The sequence below is a fragment of the Suncus etruscus genome, chromosome 20 (assembly GCF_024139225.1).
Source record: "Suncus etruscus isolate mSunEtr1 chromosome 20, mSunEtr1.pri.cur, whole genome shotgun sequence".
Taxonomy (NCBI): domain Eukaryota; kingdom Metazoa; phylum Chordata; class Mammalia; order Eulipotyphla; family Soricidae; genus Suncus; species Suncus etruscus.
This window is the reverse complement of record NC_064867.1, coordinates 25,733,737-25,760,645: the sequence shown is the minus strand read 5'-3', so window position 1 is coordinate 25,760,645 and position 26,909 is coordinate 25,733,737. Positions and strand designations below refer to the sequence as shown.

Here is a 26,909-nt window from a genome sequence, read left to right as displayed (position 1 = left end):
ATGTCCCAAATCTCCCTCCTCCCCACCCTCCCTACCTCCTATCCGTGTTTGAGACAGGCTTTCTACTTTCCTCATTCATTCACATTGTTATGAGGAACGGACATTTTGTAAACCTACATTTTGATTAATAGTTGAGATGAAGAAGAAGGATGGTCTCTTTAGAAATGCGAGAAGTGGAAATAACAAACATGCAGACAGCTGGTACTTAGAGATGGACCGGGGCCATAAAAACATGCTGCTTGGTAAAAGGTTAATAACCAGACTGCAAAGCCCAGGGGAGGTGGCAAATGTCCTAACTTCAGTCTTGCACATAAACTCAGGAAAGATCTAGCTTTGAACAAGTTAGGTTTTCCTTATTGAAATTCATTAAAATATTGTGCCCATGGGTAATAATCAGATGCCAGAACTAGTCACCTGTGTGCAAGGCAGTTTGTAAAAATCCGAGACAACAGGCTGCCCATTTGCTCCATTTTATGGGATTTTTAATTGCAGGAAACAATGGCCAAAAAAATCTTCCATTATATGTCAAAAAGACAAAGAAGGGTATAAGCCAAGAAGCAGAGCCAAAATCCATTTCCAGTCACACATGTGAAACTTCTGACTGAGTAACAGATCAGCTCACCGCTAAAATGGACATGCCTGAAAGTACAACAGAGAATAGAGAGGGAAAGAATACAGAGGGCTGCAGGCAAGGCAAGCCTCTCCCTGCAGTATGGATAGCTCTTTAACTGCTTTGAGGAAACAAGCCAGTGCCTGAGCTGGCTCTGTACATGGAGAGAGAGAGAGAGAGGGAGGAGTGGAGAGAGGATTAGTGAGAAATACAGGGAAGACAGAAAAAAAGACTTGAGAACAAAACTAGATCTCAGAGCTGTTACTTCCGCCTGAAGTCATTTAGTAGCAAGCATTAGCATCTCAGACAGATAGAGAGAAGAAAAATAAAGCAGGGTTTGTTTATTTATTTGTTTTCTTTAAGGACAAATATTTTCTAGAAGTTGAAGAATGGGATCTTGGAAATTTATAAGTTTCAAGATTTGAAAGTTAATTTTCTTTGCTTTGGCCTGGCTGTGACGCCCTGTTTAATTTTTTTTTTTCATTTCTCAGTTTCACTTTCCTTATCTGTAAAAGGGTATTAAAATATCAAATGTTTTAGGTTGAGGATAAGGATTGAATGAAACATGCAGAAGGTGCTTGCAACATAAGCACGACAGCCGGGGTATTAACTAACATTAAAAACATTAGCAAGACCCTACAAGAGACTGGAATAGTGCATGATTTCTAGGAAGAGAGTGGTAAGTATTCTTGTATGTATGTTATTTCAGAAGCTTTTCCGGTCTGTTCAAGCATTAGGACATTCATTTAGTAGCAAGACTATTAGTAATTAGACTATCAAATATGGATTCAATCAGTTTTCTAGCTACACCTATGGATGCATATCTAATAAATAGCCCTGCCAATTTTTTTTGGCATTCTATGTATGAAATTTGGTGAGAAATGCACATGTTTCTGCTAACTTTTTTCCCCCTACTCTATTAAACTCTATTTCCAAGCAAGAAGGAGAAGGCTGAATTGCTTTAAAGAGTGACTTTGGGATTGTAAAGGTCTGAGACTTAGAAAATGCAACTATGTAGAGTAAAATAATTGGCAGAGACAGGCTGAGTTCTTATAAAAATAATGACTATTCTGGGATGACAAGAAGAGGTCTAGAATGTTTTCCATTTGCTTGGAGACCTACTTGCTGAACTGTAAAGGTCTAACTGTGGTGGATCATGTGGTGTGCAAAGGTAAGCCCAGAACAGCAGAAAATTTTTTTCAAGGACCCTCAGTTTTCTGCTGCCAATAATGTCTCTGTGCCTGCCAATAATGTCTCAAGGCTTAACAATCCCAATTAGACAAGGTTCTCTCAATGGTCTTACCACGACAGAAAGTGCACAGCTGAAGTCGCTCCAAGGCTGAAGTGTGCTCAGTCCCAGAGGGAAGCACAATGACTTGGAATGTGCCAGTGTCATCAATCTACATGAAACAGAAGAAAAGGAATAGCTCAGTAGGGGAAGCTTCTAGATATCAGTGTCTTGGGTCTAGAGTTTCACCTTCTGACATTACTAGGAAGTAAGTGTAGGGGCATGGCCCCACCTCTCTTTCCTTTTCACTGCAGGAAAAAATGTCTTTACATCTCTAGGGAATCCTTTCCTGATCAATGGAACCACCATACAACACCCCAACAGAATGACTGTGAGCAACCCTAAACTGAAGCTGAAAAGGCACTTATAGTCATGGAGTTGTCCCCACATACTTTTAAAGTCCAATGAAAGGGAGCTAGAGTGATAGCACAGTGATAGGGCATTTACCTCGCATCCAGTCAACCCAGGATGGACCCAGGTTCGATCTCTGGCATCCCATATGATCCCCAAGCCTGCCAGGAGTTATTTCTGAGCACAGAGCCAGAAGTAACCCCTGAGTGCTGCCAGGTGTGGCCCCCAAACAAAAAAAAAATTATCCTAAAGTCCAACAAGAACTTTGCATCCTGTTAGCTTAACCACATTATTAGTTGGTGATTGTACCTATTACCCTGTTTTACTGATGGCAACACTGAGGTTCCATGAAAAATAAGAGGACTTATCAAAAGACACTGGGCCTTAAGCTTTGTGTGGAAGGAGAGCAGAGATCTTAGGCTTTCAAGAACAACTGGAGATGACATCTTTGGTGTAGAACTGATTTCCTGCCAGGGAGTCATTTAGGATATTGCATTTCTTTTTAATATAAATTTTATTTTAATTATAGTGGCTTATATATCGTTCACAGTAATATTTTAGGTACATATTAACATTGAATCAGGGAATTCCCATCACCGAATTGTCTTCCTTCCACCTCTGTTCTTATCCTGTCTCCCATATCCTCCACCCTCACCCCCAGGACTGTTAGAATGAGTGGTCCCCTCTGTGTCTAGCTTACTACTTAGTGAGCTTACAGCTGTTTGGTTTAAGGAGGGGACACCATGTCAAATGCAGGTAGCTCTTTTCTTTGTGACTCCTCTCTCATTTTCATTGAGTTGAAAACCTCTTTAAAGGATTTAAGATCAGAGACAAGAGGGTAGATGAGGAGGCTATAAATAATGAGGCTAATTTCCTCATCAATGATTTGACAAAGGTCAGGGATAAATCGGAGAAAATAAAAAATGTAATGCCAGCTGCTGCCTGAGTGATGAGCCAGAGAACATTCATTTTCTCTGGAAACCCCGGGGTTTACTCTTCTACTCTCATTCCCAGTAAAGTTTCCTTCCTTTCCTCCCTTACTTGCTCTAAGAGGGAGGCTTTGTCAGTGGCCTATGGAAGAATGACTTATCTCTAAGTAGAGCGACTCTCTCAGAGACTGACATCCAGGGTCAGGAGTGGAACAAGTTCCTGACCGGCAGCATGTCTCCCCATATTGGGAGCAAGCACAATCCAACAGGAGACTGTCAATAGCAGGGCAAGGAAATGGGGTGCTGGGCACTGGGGCCTGGGGCTCTGCTTATGCCAATCTTTGGTTCTTTTGAGGAGAGAGGCAGATATTCATGTTTCCCAAATCTCACGCATTCCTCTGCCTGTGAGGAGAACTCTAATAGAGAGGACTCTTTTAGCTAATATTTCAGGCCCAAGTGTAGAGAAAAAGGAGAAATGTATTTGGGAAACCCAGAACTATAGGCAAGCAACCCAATCCACCTGGAGGACTGGTGCCCCATGATAGCTTAGAACAACTTTCCTTCCATTAACTGCCTGAACTTTCCTACCTGATGCTTCTTTGTCTGCTCATTGGTATAATTCCAAGAATGCTTGCAGTAGTAGCTCCTGTTGCCACCTAAATGTCTATACTGTTAGACAGATGTTGTGTCGAGCAGCTGACTGGTAACAACAGTAATGAGAGCATGGCTACTAAGGATCATACACTGAACTGGGAACAGGAAATAAGTTCACCTCATTTGGTCTTCACACCAGCTAGGACAAAGACCCTGCTTCCCTTCTCTGACCCAGGAACACACTATTCCCTCTACTGCTTGTTCCATGTCCTTATGGGAAATCAGGGAGCTAGACTGGGCCTCAAGAAGAACTCTGTTTCAGACTTCAGAAGAATGGACCCTGGTGAGTGATATTTTGTCTAAGACCTGCTGAAAAGGTGTCATCTTGATCACCTGAGGTTAGTATTAAACCTCTGCATTTACTCAACAGTAAATATATGTTTCCACAGACTTGCTCTGACTTACTTCTTACCTGAGGATTTTTACTGTGATGACGAAGTCTCTCTAACATGAGATGTTTGCCTTAAAGTTGAAAACTGTCACACACCTGAGGTCTGTGATTTTTTATTTCTCTTTCCTTTATGAAATACATTTCCATTGCTTGGCTCTTTTATTTGCATTTTTCTTTCTTTCTTTTTTTTTTTTTTTTTGGTTTTTGGGTCACACCCGGCGGTGCTCAGGGGTTACTCCTGGCTATCTGCTCAGAAATAGCTCCTGGCAGGCACGGGGGACCATATGGGACACCGGGATTCGAACCAACCACCATAGGTCCTGGATCAGCTGCTTGCAAGGCAAACACCGCTGTGCTATCTCTCCGGGCCCTTATTTGCATTTTTCAATGAAGTCCTTTTTCCTAGTTTTCCCCTGAAGGACTTCCCTACCTCAGCATGGTGGGACTGAGACCCAGAAACTGAAAGGAGATTTGGCTAATCCTGCCTCCCTTGGGGGAGATGAGTTTGTCTCCAGCTGCCAGGGATAGGACCTATAGGTCTAGTTCCTAGGTGAATGACTTATAAACAAGATTTCAACCCTCATCCTAAGAAGCTCTAAGTAGATGGCTTTTCCTTGATAAAAGTTGTATGTATCTGGGATGGGTGAAATTATAAGTTCAGTCCATTTTATTTTGGACCACACCCAATGACACTCAGGGGGTACTCTTGGCTATATGCTCAGAAATCATTTCTGGCTTGGGGGGCCATATGGGATGCTGGGGATCGAACTGAGGTCTGTCCTGGATTGATCTCGTGCAAGGCAAACACCCTACCGCTGCACATCGTTTGGGCCCCAGTCCATTGGTTTTCATCATACAGTAGCAGCTCCTATCTGGCTGTGTAGGTGATAACTGAGAATGTTCATTGGCCTTTCTGTATTCAATCCAGCTGTGATAAATTCTCAGTAGTATAAACCTTAGCCATTGATACCTTATCTAGGCTGTTTGTCATCCATACATTAGAAGCAGCAATGATGTACATCCTACACATACTTGTGAGAATCAAGCTGGTAATGCAGCTGAGCTAGTGATCTTCATCCTTTCTATACCTTCAGACCAACATGTTTTAGCCTGCTTTAAAGATGATAAGCCAGTGGTTTTCAACCTTGTACAACTACCAACTTGTACTGGTCCACAGAGTAGTAGGTGAAGGCCACTAATCTAAAGAACGATCTATATTCTTGGTAGATCATATGGTTCTATAACTATAACTATGGAACTACATAGCATTTTGAACATAATTCTCCCTGTTCTAAATTTTAAGAGAGCTCAACCTCCTTACCGCAAAGGCACGTTTGACTGAGGGCACATTGTTGAAAGCAATCACCACGGGAACAATATCCAGGGCACTGAATTCCATTGTAGCTGTGGTGATGGTCTGGACATCATTTGATTGGCCACTGCTGAAAAAGGTGGTGATTCTTCTGGTGTGAGGCCCTGGGAGGGTTCGCTTGAAGACGTTCCTGGAAATGAACCTCATGGCTTTGCCCATCTCTCGGTTTTCTGATGATGTCTCGAAAGGAATTGCTTCAATTTCCTGGAGAAGTCGGGTCTTGGAATAGGCGTCAGAGAAGCGCACCAGGTGCCTGGTATGGGAGCTGTAGGAAAGGATGGCCACACGGGCTCCCACTGGGCAGTTGTGGTCCCGCACTCGAATGGTCTGGACCACAGAAGCCATCATCTCCTTCATGCGCTCAAACTCATCCTGGGTGACACCTCGGGACTGATCTAAGGCGAACACCAGCTCAGTGGGGTGCACGGGGCATTCTGGCATCCCTAAGAGAGAAGAATGTGGTTCTTATCCTATAGCTACTTATGTAAAGAGAGATAGAGAGACCCAGAAGACAGATGATTTTAGATGTCAAAGCCACAAAGAACCTTTTTTTTTATTAATACTGAGTGATACATATTACTCTGAATTTTATAAATAGTAAATATTTATTTATTTTTGGTTTTTGGGCCACACCCGGTGATGCTCAGGGGTTACTCCTGGCTATGCGCTCAGAAGTCGCTCCTGGCTTGGGGGACCATATGGGAAACCGGGGGATTGAACCGCGGTCCATCCAAGGCTAGCGCAGGCAAGGCAGGCACCTTAACTCTAGCGCCACCGCCTGGCCCATATTTATTTCTTTTATAAATAAATAGTAAAGATCTAAATCTTGGCTAATTAAAAAATGCTATTCCAAAACCTAAATTGGCTTTTTTTTGTTTTGTTTTTTGTTTGTTTTTCAGGCCACACCCGTTTGATGCTCAGGGGTTACTCCCGGCTAAGCGCTCAGAAATCGCCCCTGGCTTGGGGGGACCATATGGGACACCGGGGGATTTAACCTCAGTTGTGATCTTTCCTTGGCTAGTGCTTGCAAGTCAGACACCTTACCTCTCGGGCCACCTAGCCGGCCCCTAAATTGGCTATTTTGAATATAGTCACTCCTCCCCCTAATTTCTAGCATCTGAGTTTGTTTGTTTTTGACTCATATCTGGCAATTCTCAGGTTACTCGGGGATCTGCACTCAAGAATTACTCCTGACCAGCTCAAGAGATCATACGAGATGCTGAGGATCAAACCCGGGTCAGCCACATACAAGGCAAATGGCCAACCCACCTCCTAGTAGTCTGGTTTCTCTATCATTTAATTTTTAGTAAAATTATAAATTAGTCATGAACAAATTGCTTTTAAATAATAGAGATCTCAGGGATAGACATATATGCCCTTTCCCCTTCAAAGATGGAATGGGTATATACTAATATATCATTTTAGATGTAGAAACTTTTCTCAGTTAACTAAACTAAAATAGGTTTTAATTTTGTTTAAGAAGATGTAATGGATTATCACATGTGCAAATTGAAAGGGAAAAGACTATTTTTTTTTTGGTTTTTGGGTCACACTCAGCAGCGCTCAGGGGTTACTGACTCCGCACTTAGAAATCACCCCTGGCAGGCTTTGGGGACGATATGGGATGCTGGGATTCGAACCACCATCCATCCTGGATTGGCCACGTGCAAGGCAAATGCCCTACCACTGTGCTATCTCTCCAGACCTGGACTTGATTTTTTTGTTTGTCTTGTTTGGATCCACATATATTTAGGGTTTACTCCTGGCTCTCTGCTCAATGAACTATTGGTGATGCCAGGAGTTAAATCAGGTCATCTGGGTGTAAGGCAAGTGTCTTAACCCCTATACTATCTCTTTGGTTCTTGGTTGAAAATTTCAGAAAGATAAGGGCAGATATATGCAGCAGACAGAAGATACCAGTGCTGATTAAGAGTCAGCATTATACAGAAATGCTGAGAGCCTCAGCTCTGTTACCTGCTGGTCATGTGGCCTTCTCTAAGTGACTGATCATCTTGGTGCCTCAATTTACTATCAAATCAAAATTTATCTATCAAATGTCAATTCTAAAAGTAGCCCAAGTACAAATATATATGGAAGATTCAGCGAATCAACAAAGCATAGTTCTGAGGACCTCAGGGCCAGGCACAGAGGGTGTTCTCATTCATACTAGTCATTCTTATTCCAATCAGCATCACAAAAATTAACCTGGAAGAGAGAACTATATCCTTAAATGAAAAAGGAAGAAAGCTTTAACTAACCCATTTTACTAAAAGAGAAAAAAAGCAAATAAGAAATATGCCTTGTTACTTAGAGAAACTTTGAATTATGATGGCTCAAATTGAATGTAAGCATTAATATCAGATTTATTCACTGATCCCAACTCAATTCATTCTAATCTCAGTTCCTGGCACTCATCAGAGGTTGGCAGTTTCTAGTTGTTGGGGAATGTGATTAATGTCAGCCAGTCCCAATAACTTATGAAAAGTAGAGACAGGGGCCTCACATAAGAATAAAGACAGGCTTTCTTGATCCACCAGAGAATCAGTTCCTGTCATTTGTTAGAGGAACTAATAATTGTCAAAATGGAAAAAATGAAACAAAGGACACTCTTTTTGCCAGTTACAAGAAGAAGAATAGGACTTTAATAAAGGGCAAAGAAGATCTCAATTATGTGACTGGGAAGGTGTCAGCAAATCAGATTTTGAGAAAATGAATATACCCTCAATCTAATAGTTCTTTCCATGAAGTTCAGGAACTGATGTTTTGGGGGTTGCATCCAAGAGGGCCCTAGACTTGGCCTCCTTAGTGACATATTGTTGATCTTTCTGGTCCTGTATTCTGTAACCTTTACCAGTAAAGGCATTATTACTGGAGCAGTTAGTCTTAACTGGTCCAATGTTCAACCTCAAATCAAACACCAGGCATCTCTATAGAAAAAGACAGGACAGGATTTTATAGTCTTTGAGACTAATGAAGAGGGTACTTTGAATGTCTAAAATATCAAGGTTATGTAAAATTTACAATGGAAAAATGAAATGAGCAGATTAAAATTTTTATTGCTTAAGAGCCAAACTTGGTGATCTTTGGGAGAACCTGCAAGCTACACCTACATTTCAGTCTATTATCTCTTGATCCCTTGAGTACAACTATAAGCAAATATTGAAGTGATTGTGTCATCTTTGTGTAATAATATTTTTATATGGGACCAAAAATAAGAATGGCCTGCCTTTAGGTTTAATCTAGAGGTAAAGGGAAAGGAGATTCATTGTCTGCAGGTGGGAAAATATTCCAATTTCAGGATGTGTGACACAATGATACTTTGGTATATGAGTTTAGGCAACTATACACCAAAGTCATGACTGTCAACATCATTATAAACACACTACTATAAAATAATTAAAAAATTCAGTTCCAGAAATAAATACTGAAGTATAAAGTCAACGTGTAAAATGAACCTTCTGATATCTAGCAAGTCACCTGGAATCCCCAGGATTACCACAAATGCTGGTTGGATCTCATTGATCTCTAGGAGACTACCCTAGAGAATCAGATGGCCCATATGAGACACAGCATGGTTCCATGGTCACACACTTAGAACATATAAAGCCAAAGGTATAGGAAAACCAAGAAAACCACTGCCATGAATTGCAGTCATCTCTCCTTCAGGCCGTCATCATCTTTTCCTGGTCTACCAGACCTAACAAGTCCTCTTATGCTCATCTGTACACACCCTAATGTTTTTTAACAAAACCCAAATAAACCTTAAAAGGACTTAGAAGAGAGCTCAAAGTGGCTGTGGCACATGCTTTGCATTAGAGAAACTCAAGTTTTATCCTTAGCACCACATCACCTGAGAACAACAGGGCATGATTCTGTATAATATATATATATATAATATATATTCTGTATAATATAAACTATGTATTTACTCATCAATTCATGTTTTCCCAAAGACTGCTTTCAATGAATTCTTTAGTATCCTTCCATTGCAATTCTCACACAGCTCAGGCTCAATATAACCTACAAAACTACAAAAATCAGGCCCCTGATTAATCTTCCATTTTCTCAGAAGTCAATGTTCTTTCTATAGTCATAGTGGGCATCTATTAGTTGCTAGAAATGTCTTAGCTAGTCTTTTTTTTTTTGGGGGGGGGGGGGCACACCTGGCGGTGCTCAGGGGTTACTCCTGGCTGTCGCTCAGAAATAGCTCCTGGCAGGCTGGGGGACCATATGGGACACCGGGATTCGGACCAACCACCTTAGGTCCTGGATCAGCTGCTGCAAGGCAAACACTGCTGTGCTATCTCTCCGGGCCCTTCTTAGCTAGTCTTATGACGTAAATTCCCTTTGTCTGGACTAGTTTCTTTTTATTCTTTCAGTTCAAATGTCAGTGCCACTGTGTCAAAGAGGAACTTTCATCCCAAAGCTTTTTTTTCTTGCCCCTAACATTACACTGGTCAGAGTATCCTGTTCTTGATCTCTTTTAACAGAAACTCAAATTAACTTCAGTTATTTCATCTGCTTATTATCTTGAATCACAGCACCATGGGACCCTCTGAAGATAGAAGTCATGTCAACCTTCTTTAGCCTGATGCTTATAACAAAGTCTACTACCTCATAGACTTTCAGAAAATTACCCAGGCCCTTTTTAGTCTTGTTTACGCATTATGCATTTACTATAAAGATGCAAGAGGTACTGTCATGGGTACAACATCTGGAAAAAAGAAGGAATTACTTGAAAACAATCAGGAAAGGTGCTGAGTCAATTTGTAATTACTGTTAAGCATCAACTACAAAGACTTGAGCAATATGTAAATTCACATTCAGTTTATTTGCTTTATGATTATTCTCCATACTTTTAGGGAGACAAGGTAGCTTCTCTCTGACTATTTTGGGGGATGAGGGAGTTCTCCAGGCAATACTCAGAGATCAGAGGACATGTCTAGTGAGACTTGGCCAGCCAGGCTGAATGGTTAAATGCTTGGCCCAGCAAGGTAGCACTTTGCTCAGACTCTGACTGATCTCACTGCCTCTTGGTCCTCAGCATCTTAATCCCAACACTAGGTTATAGAGACAATATAAAAAATAAAAGGAGAATATCAAGAGAAAAAAGATTCTTACAAAAAATTGAGCAGCCAAATCAATGGTATCGTTCATCACTAGTATATTGAGTATAAAGAAAATCAAACCATTGGTGGAGAAATTCTTGTGAGATGCAGTTGAAATGGCATCATTTCTCGAAGGCAGGATTATGCAGCCAGAATGAGGCAGCAAAATCTGATGTCGTTTTGTAGGCAACACATTATTCAAACTCATCTTTCCAGATGTCTGACATTTTGGAGCTTGATTATAATATGCTGTCAATAAAGATTACTCACCATTTCGGCCAGCTGGAGGGAGAACAAAGAAGATTGCATTATTATTTGTCAGAGAAGTTCTATACTGCAGAACTGGGATTGTGCCCTGCATAGTTTTTGTAGGTGACTCAGAAATTAAGGCAAAATATTGAGGGTGAAGAAAATGCAAATATATTTCAGCATTTTTTGTGATAGCACCAGCTCTTTTGCAAGGGTGGGAGAGAGGGACACAGACATTTATCAGTAGCCTACAGCTATGAGAAAGAAACTACTTTTGCACAGGAAGGAAGAAGGTGGTAGATTGGGTGGTGGCGCATTTGGAAAGTTAGAAGATCTGAGCTCTCAGAACTCTTAATTTCCCCATGAAGACACCCATAGTCATTAAGTTTACATATATCTATATATCTATATACATTATATAAATGGATGCAATTTACCCTTGAACAATAGGAATGCCAGTGTCCTAACCACCTGCGCAGTCAAAAAATAACTGCATGTAACTTTTGACTTCTCCCAAATGTAACTACATAGTTTTCTTTTGTTCTATAGCCTCACCAATAACATAAATAGCTTATTAGCATAGATTTTGCATAATATGTATATTATATATTATATTCTTATAATAAACTAAAGAAAATGTTATTAATTAGAAGAAATACATGGTAGCACTATTATAATTATATCTCCATGAGAAAAAAACATGAAACTTTAGTCATGGATCATACAATTTTTTAATTTTTATTTAATTTTTGTTGTTTTGTTTTGGTCACACCTGGCAGTGCTCAGGGGTTACTCTTGGCTCTACACTCAGAAATCATTCCTGGCAGGCTTTGGGGGACTATATGAGATGCCAGGATTCAAACCACAGTCTTCTGCATGCAAGGCAAATGCCTTACCTCCAAGCTATCTCTCCGGCCCCAAAATTTTTCTATTTTTAAATCTAGTATTTTTATTTAGAAAAATTATTTATTGCACATCATTAAATGTTAACTTACAGTTTTTGATAATAAGTATACCAAATCTGTGTTCTTTGAAGATGTTTGTATATGTTTCTTGATGTTTGTGTATATATCAGTATTTAGAGATGGATGGATTTACTCTGAAGCTTGAGGTTGGGATCTGCCATATTTTATATGGAAGCCACTAGCCATATATAACTGTTTACATTTTATTTATTTATTTTTTGTTTTGTTTTGTTTTGGGGGCCACACTTGTTTGATGCTCAGGGGTTACTCCTGGCTAAGCGCTCAGAAATTGCCCCTGGCTTGGGAGACCATGTGGGACACCGGGGGATTGAACCGCGGTCCTTCCTTGGCTAACGCTTGCAAGGCAGACACCTTATCTTTAGCGCCACTTCACTGGTTCCAACTGTTTACATTTTAATGACATGGCTACCATGTTGGACAGTGAAATGCAATACTCCATCATTGTACAAAGTGTTAGTAAATGAAATGACTTAAGGCCTCTCAATTGTTGGGGCCCCTGGGCAAGGCTACCAGAGAGGCCTAGTTGTGTGGTAACACTAACACTTGCTAATAATGTAAAGAAGTCATTTGTCCTTTTTCTAAACTTTGACATCATTTTGTACCTACTTTATTATTTTGGTGCCAGAGAATAGACCTAGAGCCTCATAGGAAACAAGTGTTCTGCCTCTGAGTACCATGCCTATTGGATTTGTAGTTTTGTATAAGGCTCCTCAAATGACCAAGTCTCATTGCTTTTGAACATTACCCAAGTATTATAATTTTTATTTTACAATGCATACCTATTTATATTATAGTTGAGACTACTTGTCAAAATTTTAATGTGCTAATTCACCCCCAAAGCAATCAACTTTCATGACTTGATGAATAGATTTTGATTCTTTAACACCCGTTTCCTTTATGCTATTAAAAGGGTTAAGATCAAAATTGCATTTATAGCTTTCAAAAATCTATTTTTAAGATAAGCTTTCTTTAGAGAAATAGAAGCACTTTGTCTATTTTCTCTTCACTCCCAAATGTCTTTGTGGAACTTAGGATTATTTCTTTTAGTCATATGATTAGGTAAGAAATCATACATTTGCAGGGGAACATTAAATATGACTTTCTCCTCATCCTGTATATGAAATTCATTTGATGATGCCAATGTGTACTTTGATTGAAGTGGCTGCCAGGAGGATCTTAAAGCAAATATGAAAGTGCATTTTCAAAATCAAAACGTCTTTTTGCTTTAAAATGCGGAGAGAGGAAAACAATATTGACAGAATGAGTAATTTTATAAGCCAATCAGTGCAACTAAAAATAGTAAATCACAGTTTTCCAGGAAAGGAGCAACAAAAGATACAATCAGAGCTCCTATCCATCTGGACACCCCATTCTCAGAACTGTCTCACACCAGGGGAGTGATTTTCACGTGATAATCATCGTTTTTTTATCTTTAATGTGATTCTGCACTGATTGATCCCAGCATCAAGAAGGTGCAGAGCTATAAATCGATGTTCCCAAGGTTCTAATAGACATGCTGACAAAAAGAAAGGGAATTAATAGTCACTAGGCTATTAATGACTCGAAGCATGTGCAGTGACATTTCTAATTTCAAGAAACTGATGGCTCAATTATCTCAATTCTGAGTTATTGTGCTACTCTCTTCCTAGGGAGGCTGACAATGCGGGCGAGCATTTTAAGCAGGATACTTACGACTGTGGTCCCGCACATATTGAAGGAGCTCACATGCCTGGTGTTCAGAAATAAAACACAGAGTCAGCCAACAGAGGATGGCAAGGTTCTGAAATTTCAAATGAAAGGCTTGTAATGCGTTGGCTCTCAGAGCTTATTATCAGAGATACCTACGGAAAATGATGGCAGTCCCTTGCTCCCTTTCGCACCCTGTGAGAAATAAAACAATGTGATTCACTACTTGCAGACATACAAGTTAACAGTCTGAAGTGCGCCCACAGAATTCTAAAGGAAGTGCTAAATTTTAAAAGGTGTGTTAAATTATCATAACTTAGAGAAAGAGGATACTGCAAGATATTCCTCACCAAATTAATTCTTTTCTTTCTTTCTTCCTTTCTTCCTTTCTTCCTTTCTTCCTTTCTTCCTTTCTTCCTTTCTTCCTTTCTTCCTTCCTTCCTTCCTTCCTTCCTTCCTTCCTTCCTTCCTTCCTTCCTTCCTTCCTTCCTTCCTTCCTTCCTTCCTCCCTTCCTCCCTCCCTCCCTCCCTCCCTCCCTCCTTCCTTCCTTCCTCCCTCCCCCCTCCCTCCCTCCTTCCCTCTTTCTTTCTTTCTTTCTTTCTTTCTTTCTTTCTTTCTTTCTTTCTTTCTTTCTTTCTTTCTTTCTTTCTTTCTTTCTTTCTTTCTTTCTTTCTTTCTTTCTTTCTTTCTTTCTTTCTTTCTTTCTTTCTTTCTTTCTTTCCTTTCCCTCCCTCCCTCTTTCCCTTCCTTCCTTCCTCCTCTTCTTCCTCCTTCTCCTCCTCCTCTTCCTCCTCCTCCTCTTCCTCCTCCTCCTCCATGTGAATTGGGTTCAAACCCAGGGTCTTATACATTCAAGGCAAGTAATCTACCACTAAACTATTCCCAGCCCACTGTTACTCCTAGAGGAATAAACTTGGCAGTGCATGATCCACACAAGCCTGCAGAGATATATTTTCTTCAACTCTGTTTCTAGTTGGCAAGGATGTTGGGGACCCTAGGATGGAGTGAATATGCTAAAGGAGTCTGGATAGCTGTGAAGCAGCCTTAGCTTTGAGTTGTCTATGTGGCCTGTTCAACTTGGAGGTAGCCATTCTCATTCTTTGACTTGGCTCCTGTAAGGCATGCAGACTGTACCTTCCATCACTGACTGGATGACAAAGAGACTACAATCAAAGAAAGTATCTCGGAAGGTCATCCTAAGTGATCAGAGTGGGATGGTTTTTGTCTACCATCTTGTTTTTGGAAGAGGAATAATCTGGCAACTCACACACAGGAATAAAATACTAGAGACTTCCAGTTCCTGAAGAAAATACCTTCCACACAAATACAGCTTGGATAACTGATTCATTAGTAATATCATCACACTTCCTAACGTCACTTTCTTAATAGCATTATGTGCTGAGTTTTGCCTGAAAAAGGATGTTTTAATTCAATGTTTTTCAACTTACCCTAAGTCCAGGAGGTCCCGGATCCCCACGTGATCCCTGCTCTCCTGGGATCCCAGAAGACATCTTGAAACAGAATATGTTTATTTTAAAATAATATTCATTAAAGATGTTTGTGCATTTGAAATTTCAAAGGCACTCTTAATCTACTTTAGAAAATTATGAAAATTTCAAAAAGTACACAGAATGGAAAAATCCTCATCAATCCTTTTTCTTCTAATTAATTCTTTAAGAATTATTCTTAAGATCTTGGTATTCTTCTAGTCCTTTATATATTTGTTATATGGTGTTAGGTTTTGTATGTTTTTTTATTTTTTTATTTTTTTTTTTCTTTTTACAGGGGAGAGCGCGCACGCAGTCCCCCACTACCATAAATTACGCAGTCGAGTTTCCCACATTTGGGGAAACCGCAGGGGTCAGCACGCCCGGAGTGCAATGGGCGAGCCTCACCCTGGGGAAACCACCTTCGTGATCATGGAATCGCCCCTGCCAGGTAAGTATGGTTTTGTATGTTTTAATTACAATTTTGTACCCCCTCTATATTTTTTCAGCTAAATTTGGACACCTTGTGTTATTGAATTACCTTTGATAAGACGATTTTTCATGGTTGTCTAGTGCTCTATCATGTGATTTAGTTAATCAAGTCTCTTATTATTGACACTTAGGGTTTGTTGGTAAGGCAGTAAGAAATATTACTATGAAGTTATATGCATAATTTTTATGATTTACTTAGGGAAGTTTTCAGACCTGAAATTATTGGATCAAAGAAGAAATTTTTATCTAAACGAGATGGTAGATTAACTAATTAAAAACAATGAACAGAAGACTCGGAGAAAGCAAAAAAATTAAATATAAAAACTCTTGAAAGAACAACAAAGAACATTTAACGGCTGGTTGGAGATATTGATAGTGAACTGGGGAATAAAAGAAGTAATAAAAACAACAATTGTTGATTACACATTGTTAAATTTTTATGCCTGAAAAATTTTCATGTGCACTCAACTATGTCATTTATCATAAAAGTTAGAATTTACTTTAAAAACTAGTGGAATATTTCTGTGTTCATTCAAAATGGCAAGAAATTTATGACTTTTATAGCAATAACAACTAGAGTTGTCTAAAATCAACTTAATTTGTTTATTTTTTTATTTTAAATTCTTGTAAATGTTTCTTGAACAAGCCAGGTATATTCTCTATATGCTGTGTGATCTAAAAATACATATATAGTTTCTCTGGGAAGACAGATTATCTGGGGATACAAGTTAACATAGTTGTTCTTTTGCTTCTTCCCAATGTTTTACTAAAATGATAGTTTGAAGTTCTTTTTTAAAGTAAAAATTGAATCATCAAAGACGGGAAGAAAAGGAAAGGAGACAAGAAGTATAAGCTTCTGGGCATTGAAAAGCAGATGTTAAATCCTTTGTCAATTAAGTTTCTCATAGCCATCATGAGGGAAACCAAGGTCCTACAAGCTATAAAGTATATTCCCAGAAGGTTCGGGAATTTGCAGTGCTGGCTCCTCCTGATGTGGAAGTAGAGGGAAGAGTCTAAAGAAGGACTGATAGTGGGCCTGGAGAGATAGCACAGCGGTGTTTGCCTTGCAAGCAGCCGATCCAGGACCAAAGGTGGTTGGTTTGAATCCCGGTGTCCCATATGGTCCCCCGTGCCTGCCAGGAGCTATTTCTGAGCAGACAGCCAGGAGTAACCCCTGAGCATCACCGGGTACGGCCCAAAAACCAAAAAAAAAAAAAAAAAAGAAGGACTGATAGCAAGGCCTTACCAGCCAAGGCATTGTCTCTAAGGAGCTTCAGATAGTTGAGGGTTAAAAATTTCATCAGAAAGCAGGATATCATATGAATGGGTAAGAAGAAGTCATAAGACCCCCCTCAGGTCTTTATTCTTTTATACCATCTTTAATTAAACATCTTGATTAAAAATATGGTTGTCATTAGGTTTCAGTCATATAAAGAACACCCCCCTTCACCAGTGCAACATTCCCACCACCAATGTCCCAAATCTCCCTCCATCCAACCCCACCCCCACCTGTACTCTAGACAGGCTTTCCAGTTCCCTCATTCATTCACATGGTTATGGTAGTTCTCAGTGTAGTTATTTCTATAACTGCACTTACCACTCTTTGTGGTGAGCTTCATGAAGTGAGCTGAAAGTTTCAGCCCTCCTCTCATTGTCTAAGGATTGTTGCAAAAATGACTTTTATTTTTCTTAAAACCCATAGATGAGTGAAACTATTCTGCATCTATCTCTCTCCCTCTGACTTATTTCACTGAGCATGATAAATTCCATGTACATCCATGTATAGAAAAATTTCATGACTTCATCCCTCCTGACGGCTGCATAATATTCCATTGTGTATATGTACCACAGTTTCTTTAGCCATTCATCTGTTGAAGGGCATCTTGGTTGTTTCCAGTGCCTGGCTATTGTGCATAGTGCTGCAATAAATATAGGTGTGAGGAAGGGGTTTTTGTATTGTATTCTTGTGTTCTTAAGGTATATCCCTAGGAATGGAATAGCTGGGTCGAATGGGAGCTCAATTTCCAGTTTTTGGAGGAATCTCCATATCTCTTTCCATAGAGGTTGGACTAAACAGCATTCCCACCAGCAGTGGATAAGAGTTCCTTTCTCTCCATATCCCTGCCAGCACTGATTCTTCTCATTCTTTGTGATGTGTGCCAATCTCTGTGGTGTGAGATGGTATCTCATCATTGTTTTGATTTGCATCTCCCTGATGATTAGTGATGTGGAGCATTTTCTCATGTGCCTTTTGGCCATTTGTATTTCTTCTTTGTCAAAGTGTCTGTTCATTTCTTCTCCCCATTTTTTGATGGGATTAGATTTTTTTTCTTGTAAAGTTCTGTCAGTGCTTGTATATTTTGGAGATTAGCCCCTTATCTGATGGGTATTGGGTGAATAGTTTCTCCCACTCAGTGGGTGGCTCTTGTATCCTGGGTGCTATTTTCTTTGAAGTGCAGAAGCTTCTCAGCTTAATGTATTCCCATCTGTTGATCTCTGCTTCTACTTGTTTGGAAAGTGCAGTTTCCTCTTTGAAGATGCCTTTAGTCTCAATGTCATGGAGCGTTTTACCAACTTGTTGTTCTATATACCTTATGATATCAGGTATGATATCAAGGTCTTTAATCCATTTGGATTTTACCTTCATATATGGTGTTAACTGGGAGTCTATGTTTGCTTTTTTGCAAGTGGCTAACCAGTTCTGCCATCACCACTTGTTGAAGAGGTTTTCCCTGCTCCACTTAGGATTTCTTGCTCCTTTGTCAAAAATTAGGTAATTGTATGTCTGGGGAATATTCTCTGAGAACTCAAGCCTACTCCACTGATCTGAGGGTCTGTCTTTATTCCAATACCATGCTCTTATGATAACTATTGCTTTGTAGTACAGTTTAAAGTTGGGGAAAATAATGCCTCCCATTTTCCTTTTCCCTAGGAGTTCTTTAGCTATTCGAGGGTGTTTATTGTTCCAGATGAACTTCATAAGTGTTTGATCCACTTCTTTGAAGAATGTCTTGAGTGTCTTTAGAGGGATCGCATTAAATCTGTATAATGCTTTGGGGAGTATTGCCATTTTTTAAATATATTTTTTATTTAAGTAACATGATCATAGTTGGGTTACAGTCATAACCAGAACACCCCCCTTCACCAGTGTAACATTACCCCCTTCCCCTTCCCATTTCCTGCCTGTATTCGAGATAGGTATTCTACTATAGTTATTTGTTTTTAAGTTCAGTAAGTTGTATTTTTTTCCTTAAAGGACAAGAGTAAAAAAATATAGTAAAGGTGTGATAGTGGCAAATGCCGTTGTTTGCATAGGTCCAGAAAAATGGGAAAATGAAAAAAAAATCTTTGACCTGATTACAAAAAAAAAGAAAAAAAAAAAGGCCTCACCCCAGAAGTTTATTGGCATAAGACTGACTCTGGGTTCCAGGCATACCAGTCCATCCAACTCGAGTCATTCTCCGTGGTCCCAGTGAAACTTTTTCACACTTTAGCTATTGTTGGTATCAGATTCTTATATTTAAAGACTCTGGATTCTGTGCATTTCTTTCATCGATGTCAGGCTGATGTGAAGCATCCTCTAGTTTCAGCATACCATTCAATGTGGAAGCATCTGCCCTGCATGCAGACTGTTGCTGAGTCATCTGGGTGTTGGGAGCACTCTTTGGAGTAAGTCAATGCCAAAGCAGTGGTAGATCTTCCCTGGTAGAGGCTTGGATCCTGGTAATGTTATAGACAATTGTGGTTGTTTCCATAGATGGTATCCATTGTTCAGGTGTGTGTGGGCGATACCCATTCTTCTGAGGCCTAAGCCAAATCATTATGCAATGTTCAGGGTAAAAGGCCTAATTACATTACCAAATTTGTGTTCCCATCTCTATTAGATAAGAACTTGTTTGCATATGTATTATTTTCCCATTTTAATGTGCCTATGCAAAAGAGAAGCAATGCCACAGATATTGTTGGTGCATCTGGGGGACCGATGAATAAAGTCCAACATTTCCCGTAGCTTGGTTCAAACATGAAATCTATACAGAGATACTCTTCTACCAGTATTGCTTAAAAAACAGATCTCAAAGGGGGAAAATCAAACAATCAAATAACAAATCCAATGGGCAAAATTGTCACTATATGAGGATGTTTGAAAAGAGTTCTAGATGTTAAGGGAATACATCTGAGATATACAAAGGAGATACTTGTGTCCTTTTTATGTTTTAGAAATAGTCAAGAGGGTCATAATATATGATCTTCTTGATGACGCATTGGATCCTATTTGCCAGAATTTTGTTGAAGATCTTTGCATCTGCCTTCATCAGGGATATTGGTCTGTAATTTTCTTTTTTGGCAGCATCTCTATCTGGTTTTGGTATATCAAGGTAATGTTGGCTTCATAAAAGCTGTTTGGGAGTGTTCCCGTTTTTTCAATTTTGTGGAAGAGCCTGGCTAGAATTGGTAGTAGCTCCTCTTGAAAGGCTTGAAAGAATTCATTAGTAAATCCATCTGGGCCTGGGCTTTTCTTTTTAGCAGTTGTTTGATTACAGTTTCAATTTCCTCCATGGTGATGGGGGTGTTTAGATATGCTACATCCTCCTTACCTAACTGTGGAAGGTTATAAGTGTCCAGGAATTTATCCATTTCTTCTAGGTTCTCATGTTTAGTAGCATAAAGTTTCTCTGATTACCCTTTGGATCTCTGAATATCTGTCATGATCTCCCCCCTTTCATTTCTAATACGGGTTATCAGATTTCTCTCTCTGTTTCTTTGTAAATTTTGCCAATGGTCTATTAATTTTGTTTATTTTTTCAAAGAACCAACTGCTGCTTTCGTTGATCTTTCCGATTGTTTTTTGGGTTTCCACTTCATTGATTTCTGCTTTCAGCTTTGTTATTTACTTGTCTCCCTATTTTTGGTTCCTTTTGTTGGTCACTTTCTAATTTTGTGAGCTGTTTCATTAAGTTTTTCAGGTATGCCCCTTCTTCCTTCCTGATGCATGCTTGCAAAGCTATAAATTTTCCTCTCAGGACTGCTTTTGCTGTGTCCTATAGATTCTGCCAGTTTGTGTCTTCATTATCATTTGTTTCCAGGAAAGTTTTGATTTTCTTTTTGATTTTATCCTGGACCCAATGGTTGCTCAGTAGCAGGCTGTTTAATTTCCAATTTTTAAAGTTTTTTCTTGTGTGTCCCTTTGTAGTTCACATATAATTTCAGAGCCTTGTGGTCAGCAAAGGTAGCCTGCAAGATTTCTATCCTCTTAATTTTATGAAGGTATGTTTTATGTGTCAGCATGTGGTCTATCCTAGAGAAAGACCCATGTACATTGGAGAAGTATATATATCCAGGTTTTCTGGGGGTGGAATGTCCTATATATGTCTACTAGTCCTTTTTCTTCCATTTCTCTTTTCAGGGCTAGTATGTTTTTGTTGGGTTTCAGTCTGCTTGACCTATCAAGTATTGACATGGCTGTGTTGAGGTCACCCACAATTATTGTGTTATTATTGATGTCTTTTTTGAGATTTGTCAATAGTTGTATTAGATAATTTGCTGGTCTCTTATTGGGTGCATATATGTTTAAAAGTCTGATTTCTTCCTGTTACACTCATCTCTTGATTAGTACAAAGTGTCCATCTTTGTTCCTTACCACTTTTCTGAGTATAAAGTTGGTGTCATCAGATATTAATATGGCCACCCCAGCTTTTTTAAGGGTGTTGTTTGATTGGATGATTTTTCTCCAGCCTTTGATTTTGAGTCTATGTTTTTCTGACTATTCAGGTGTGTTTCTTGTAGGCAGAAGGTTGGATTCATCTTTTTGACCCATTTTGCCACTCTGTGCCTTTTAATTGGTGAATTTAGTCCATTGACAATGATTGTCATAGGATTTAATGTCATCTCTGTAGATAAGTTTGCTGTGTTTGTTGGTCTCTCTTGTCTTAAAGTAGACCTTTCAGTTTTTTCTGAGCTGTTGTTTATCCATGAAGCTATGTATCCTTCCTTCAAACCTGAACGTGAGTCGGGCGGGGTGCAGTATTCTCAGTGAGGCATTCATTTCATTCAGTCTTGTCACAATATCCCACCACTGTCTTCTGGCCTTGCGAGTTTCTTGTGACAAGTCTGCTGTAAGTCTTAATTTCCCTTTTTGATCTTGCTGCTTTCAGTATTCTATATCTGTGGGATTTGTCATTGTCTTCGAGTGTTTTTCTTTGGGTCTCTTTTAGCTGGTACCCTTCGGGCATGCAGGATTTGTTTGCATATAGTCTTTAACTCTGGGAGTATCTCTTTGATGATGTCTTTGACAGTTGATTCTTCCTGAAAATCTCCTACCTGGGCCTCTGGAACTCCAATGATTCTTATGTTGTTTCTGTTGAGTTTATCAGAGATTTCTATTTTCATCTGTTCGCATCCCTTGAGTGCTTTTTCCATTACCTAATCGTTTGTCTTAAGGTTTGTCTGTTGTGTTGAGTTTTTTTGCATCTCGTCTTCCAGCACATTGATTCTGTCCTCAGCAGCTATTAACCTGCTGGAGAGGCTATCCACTGAGTTTTTCAGTTCAGCTACCATGTTTTTCAGATCTGTTATTTCAGTTTGGAGTTTTCTGATTTCTGTCTTTGTGTTCTGTTTAGATCAATTTATGCTTTCTTTGAGTTCTACGAACATCTTCCATATTTCTATTCTAAACTCCTTATCTGAGAGGTTAATCAGATGGCTGGAATTTTTTGGGTCATTCGAGCTATAGTCTTCATTCTCTGTGCATAGTGTTTGCCTGCAAGGTTTCCCCATTTTCACGCTTGTAGTGTGATTTTATCTGAATGTTGTGGTGGGGTTCATTGGTTAGAAAGAGTGCGTGACCATGAAACGGAGCTGCCGTGCTCTTCTGCGGCCTCTAGATGACAGTTTTTTTGGGTTTGTGTGCTTCCGAGGCCTCTGCGGAGAGCTTCAAGTATTCAGGGAAGACAGACAAGCAAAGCAAAGAGTTCCCTTCAAGTCCTCAGGGTCATCCAAGGCACAGCAGGAAGGTGGAGCTAGCCAAGAACTCTGTAGCAGGCAGGATCGCTGGCAGGAATGTTGATGCAATCCAGTCTCAGGCGGCTGGAAACACCATGGCCCAACATGGCTTTTGCACCCTTTTGACACCCAGCAGAAACCAGCAGGAATCAGTGTGTGTATGTCCCGACCCACCTCTGAAGCAGGCAGGATCACCGGCAGGAACGCTGATGAAATCCAGTCTCAGGCAGCTCTGAAGCAGGCAGGATCGCTGGCAGGAACGCTGATGAAATTCAGTCTCAGGCAGGTGGAAACTGCATGGTCCAAGATGGTGTCTGTACCCTTCTGACTCCAGGCAGAAACCAGCAGGAATCAGTGTGTGTATATCCTGACCCACCTCTGAAGCAGGCAGGATCACTGGCAGGAATGCTGATGAAATCCAGTCTCAGGCAGCTGGAAACCACATGGCCCAAGATGGCTTCTGCACCCTTCTGATTCCCGGCAGAAACCAGCAGGAATCAGTGTGTGAAGGTCCTGATCCACCTCTCAGCAATGACCTCTTTTTTTTTTTTTTTAATGTAGCTACCAGGAAGCTGTGACTAAGAGCTTTTCGCTCGTAGGCAGAACATGGGGAAAAATCTTAGGAAAATCTGACTACAATAGTCAGACAGTCCAATAAAGACTGTGTGAAAGGTCTACTGCGGGGTTCAGCCTGGCCACTTTTCAGGGAAACTTGTCTTAACCAGGTCAGAGGCTTCAAAAGGTTGGTATCTTCCCTCCTTTCAACAGGAAGGATATGTCATTCTCCATGTGTGCAAGGAAAGAGGATAAAGACACATGTTGGGTAAAGATGACATTAAAAAACACCAACTCAGATCAGAGTTGTGTGTGTGGTGGGGAGAAATTACACCAGTTGTGCTTGGTTCCTGCTCTCCAGCTCTGAGGGTGGGGTCACACCCAGAGGGGCTGGCCACAATCAAAGAACTGTGTATTGTCTACTAACCCAACCCCTAGTTTGCAACTTAGATGTATCTGAGAGAAGCTATCCTAACCATCTAACAAAATAGGATTGCTACCTCAAAGGAATATTTAGAGAACAAAAGTGAACTCTTGAAAGTTAAAATGTAAAAGGAACATTTTTTGTTTATTTTTTTTGGTTTTTGGGTCAAATCCAGTGGTGCTCAGAAATCATTCCTGGCAGGTTCTGGAACCACCTGGGATGTTGGGATTTGAACCACTGTCTGTCCTGGATGAGCGGCATGCAAGGCAAACATCCTACAGCTGTGCTATCTCTCTGGCCCCCAGGAGAAGCATTTTAAGATAAAGTTCAGAAAACTTCCCAGACAGTAGAGCAAAAAGATAATGCAGAAATAGAGAAGACATATGGGATTGCGGGTAAGATAGGAATTGTTTTTCTTAAAAAAAAAAAATCTATGAGATTTTTTTAAATCAATGGTTCTGACCTAGCCTGGGGTGGAGGCATAGATTGTGCCATATCGCAGGGATTATATTTCACACTGTCTTGAGACATTTTTAGCAGTGATGGTGGTATGGGGGGGGATGAAGCTTCACATTGACTGGCTGACCTCATTCTATGATGCACAGAACTGTCCCTCATGAAGAGAATTAGCCATCCCCATGAGTCAACAATACTGAGGATGAGAAACTTCCTTCAAAGCACATGTTTAGGGGCAGGAGTGATAATATAGTGGGTAGTACAGTGAGATAGAACAATTGGTTTAATCCCCGGCACCCCATATGTTCCTCCGAGCCTGCCAGGAGTGATTCTTGAGTGCAGAGCCAGAAGTAACCCCTGAGCACTGCTGGTTGTGGCCCATTGACAAGAACAAACAACAAAGTGCATCTTTAAAAAGTTTTAAAAAAAATGCAAAAATCATGTATGTACCATAAATTAGGCAGGTTAAAAGTATTGGAAAATTAAAGAAAAATATCAGGTGTAGAAAAAACTGAAGGTGAAAATTTAAAAGAAATACAACTGGGGACGGAGAGATAGCATGAAGGTAAGGCATTTGCCTTGCATGCAGAAGGTCAGTGGTTCGAATCCCAGCATCCCATATGGTCCCCTAAACCTGCCAGGAGCAATTTCTGAGCAGAGAACCAGGAGTAACCCCTGAGTGCTGCCAGGTGTGACCCAAAAGCCAAAACAAAACAAAACAAAAAAAAAATAAGAAATGAAAATATCCCAAGAGCACTACAGAGGCTCTCTCCTTTTATGCAAAGCTCAACCAAAATCTTCCTCTGGAAACCCTTATCTTCCAAGGAGAGAGCCTTAGTTTTTCAAGTCTATACTCTAAGTTCAGGAACTTTTACAGAAATGTGGGGAAAAGGCATCTTGGCAGGTGAAATAAGCAGTGATAAATTATTCACAGTGGAGAGAAAGTAGGAAATTCAAATATATAAAAGTCAAGAATAAAAATATATATTTTTCTATTATTAAAATGATGAATGTGTCACTTGGGGGAGGAAATCAGCAAACAGCTGAACATATTTTCATATTTCCCATGTTCTAAGGCAATCTATTTCATTAACAAGTAAAGGGAAGGAACCCAGAGATATCTTAATGTAGATGACATCTGGATTAATTGGATAGTCTTTCCCAACTATCTTTCTAATTATATCTGTCTTAAATCCCTACTTGTTCATTTTGGAGATCATAATGTTGAAGGAAAGATTCCCAGAAACATGAGGAAATGAGCTCCAGATGGGAAGCAGAAATATTCTCAGGAGAAAAGGAATAAAGGGAAAAATCCCATTTCCTTATCTTGTATGACTACAACCCATTTGCTCGCTAAACAAAGTTTGTGTTAATGTTTAATATTAACATGAAAAGAAAAAAAAAACAGATCAGAGTAAAATGAATACTGATAATGCAAATTATCATCACAACCAGTATGAATTTTTATCAGATATTAGGTTTCCAGTTAATGGAGATAGTGTTAAGATAAGATCAGTTAAGCTGGGCCAGAGAGATAGCATGGAGGTAAGGCGTTTGTCTTGCATGCAGAAGGATGGTGGTACAATTCCCAGCATCCCATATGGTCCCCCGAGCCTGCCAGGAGCGATTTCTGAGCATAGAGCCAGGAGTAACCCCTGAGTGCTGCTGTGTGTGATCTAAAAACCAAAAAAAAAAAAAAAAAAAAAAGATCAGTTAAGCTGATCCATGTTGTTCTGAAGAGAGACAATGCATTGAGAGAAATAATGGCATGATTGTCTCTTCTAAAGAAGTCATCTTTTTTACTCACAGTTAAAGTTCTATAAAAAAGTCATAAGTTCCTAAGGCCATAATCCCGTGGAAGATAAGGAGGCTGATGTCAATGAGCTATATCAAAAATGTATGGCTATTCTGAGTGATCTAGGCACATTTAAGCAACCCTCCTTCTATGGACCAAGTGGATGCAAACAGTTATAGAATAAATGGAACACTTCCACAACACTCAATAGATACCCCATTGAGCTAAAGATGGAAACTTTTTGAGTATTTTCTGTCAAAAACTAGTTCACAAAACTCTAATAGAAAAGCAACCAGTAGTCTTTAGTTTACATTAAATTGGCCAGGATGATTAAATTTACCATATTTGGTCCATGCAAAAACTCTTCAGACCACATTCTTTGAAAAAAAAATATGGCTCCAGTATTAAGAATCGTCCTTGGCATTTAGTGATGGTAAATTTATTCATTAAAAACCACAGATTCTCTTGCTGGCAATGGAAGATGAGCAATATATTTTCTTTTCTCAAGTTTTCCTTAAAAAGGCACATTTTTTTTTACAGATATTTGAGAACAGGTGATAATGCAAAGAATAGAAAAGAACGCTGTAGCAACTGGCATTATAAAATACTAGTCTTAAAAACTTACCATCTTTCCTCTTGCTCCTTTGGGTCCTATTTCTCCTTTGTCACCAGGGTCTCCAACATCACCCTTAATAAATTCAGAACAATAAATGACTATTAAAACAGAGATTGTATTTGCGTTTTAAATTTTAAAATAAAAAATAAATTGTTTAATTGAATCACCATGAGACACACAATTACAAAATTGCTTATGATTGAGTTTCAATCATACTATGTCCAACACCCTTTATCTGTGCACATTTCCTACCACCAATATCCCCAATTTCCCTCCCATTCTACTCCTTGCCCTCTCCCTGCCTACCTCTGTGGCAGACATCTCATCCTTCTTCTCTTTCTCTCTTTTTTTTCCCTTTTAGACATTGTGGTTTGAAATATTGTTTCTGAAGGTGTATCATGCATATCACATCTCTTTTTAGCATCCAGTTCTTGGCCAGAGTGATCATTTCCAACTATCA

The 26,909-nt window shown here is 39.7% G+C and overlaps 1 protein-coding gene and 1 non-coding gene across 2 annotated transcripts in view; both read right to left on the bottom strand.

Annotated features, from left to right (window-relative positions):
• LOC125998218 (collagen alpha-6(VI) chain-like) overlaps window positions 1–26,909 on the bottom strand; it is a 126,923-nt gene that overhangs the window by 20,553 nt on the left and 79,461 nt on the right. Inside the window, exons 27-33 of the mRNA XM_049766485.1 lie at window positions 26,459–26,521; window positions 15,074–15,136; window positions 13,784–13,819; window positions 13,631–13,667; window positions 10,974–10,985; window positions 5,545–6,038; window positions 1,914–2,010 (exon numbers count right to left, since the gene is read on the bottom strand). Of these exons, the coding sequence (XP_049622442.1) occupies window positions 1,914–2,010; window positions 5,545–6,038; window positions 10,974–10,985; window positions 13,631–13,667; window positions 13,784–13,819; window positions 15,074–15,136; window positions 26,459–26,521 (802 nt within the window). The remainder of the gene's footprint in view (window positions 1–1,913; window positions 2,011–5,544; window positions 6,039–10,973; window positions 10,986–13,630; window positions 13,668–13,783; window positions 13,820–15,073; window positions 15,137–26,458; window positions 26,522–26,909) is intronic.
• On the bottom strand, window positions 15,408–15,571 carry LOC125998314 (U1 spliceosomal RNA). Its single transcript, XR_007491905.1, has one exon. It is a non-coding gene; the product is annotated as a U1 spliceosomal RNA (small nuclear RNA).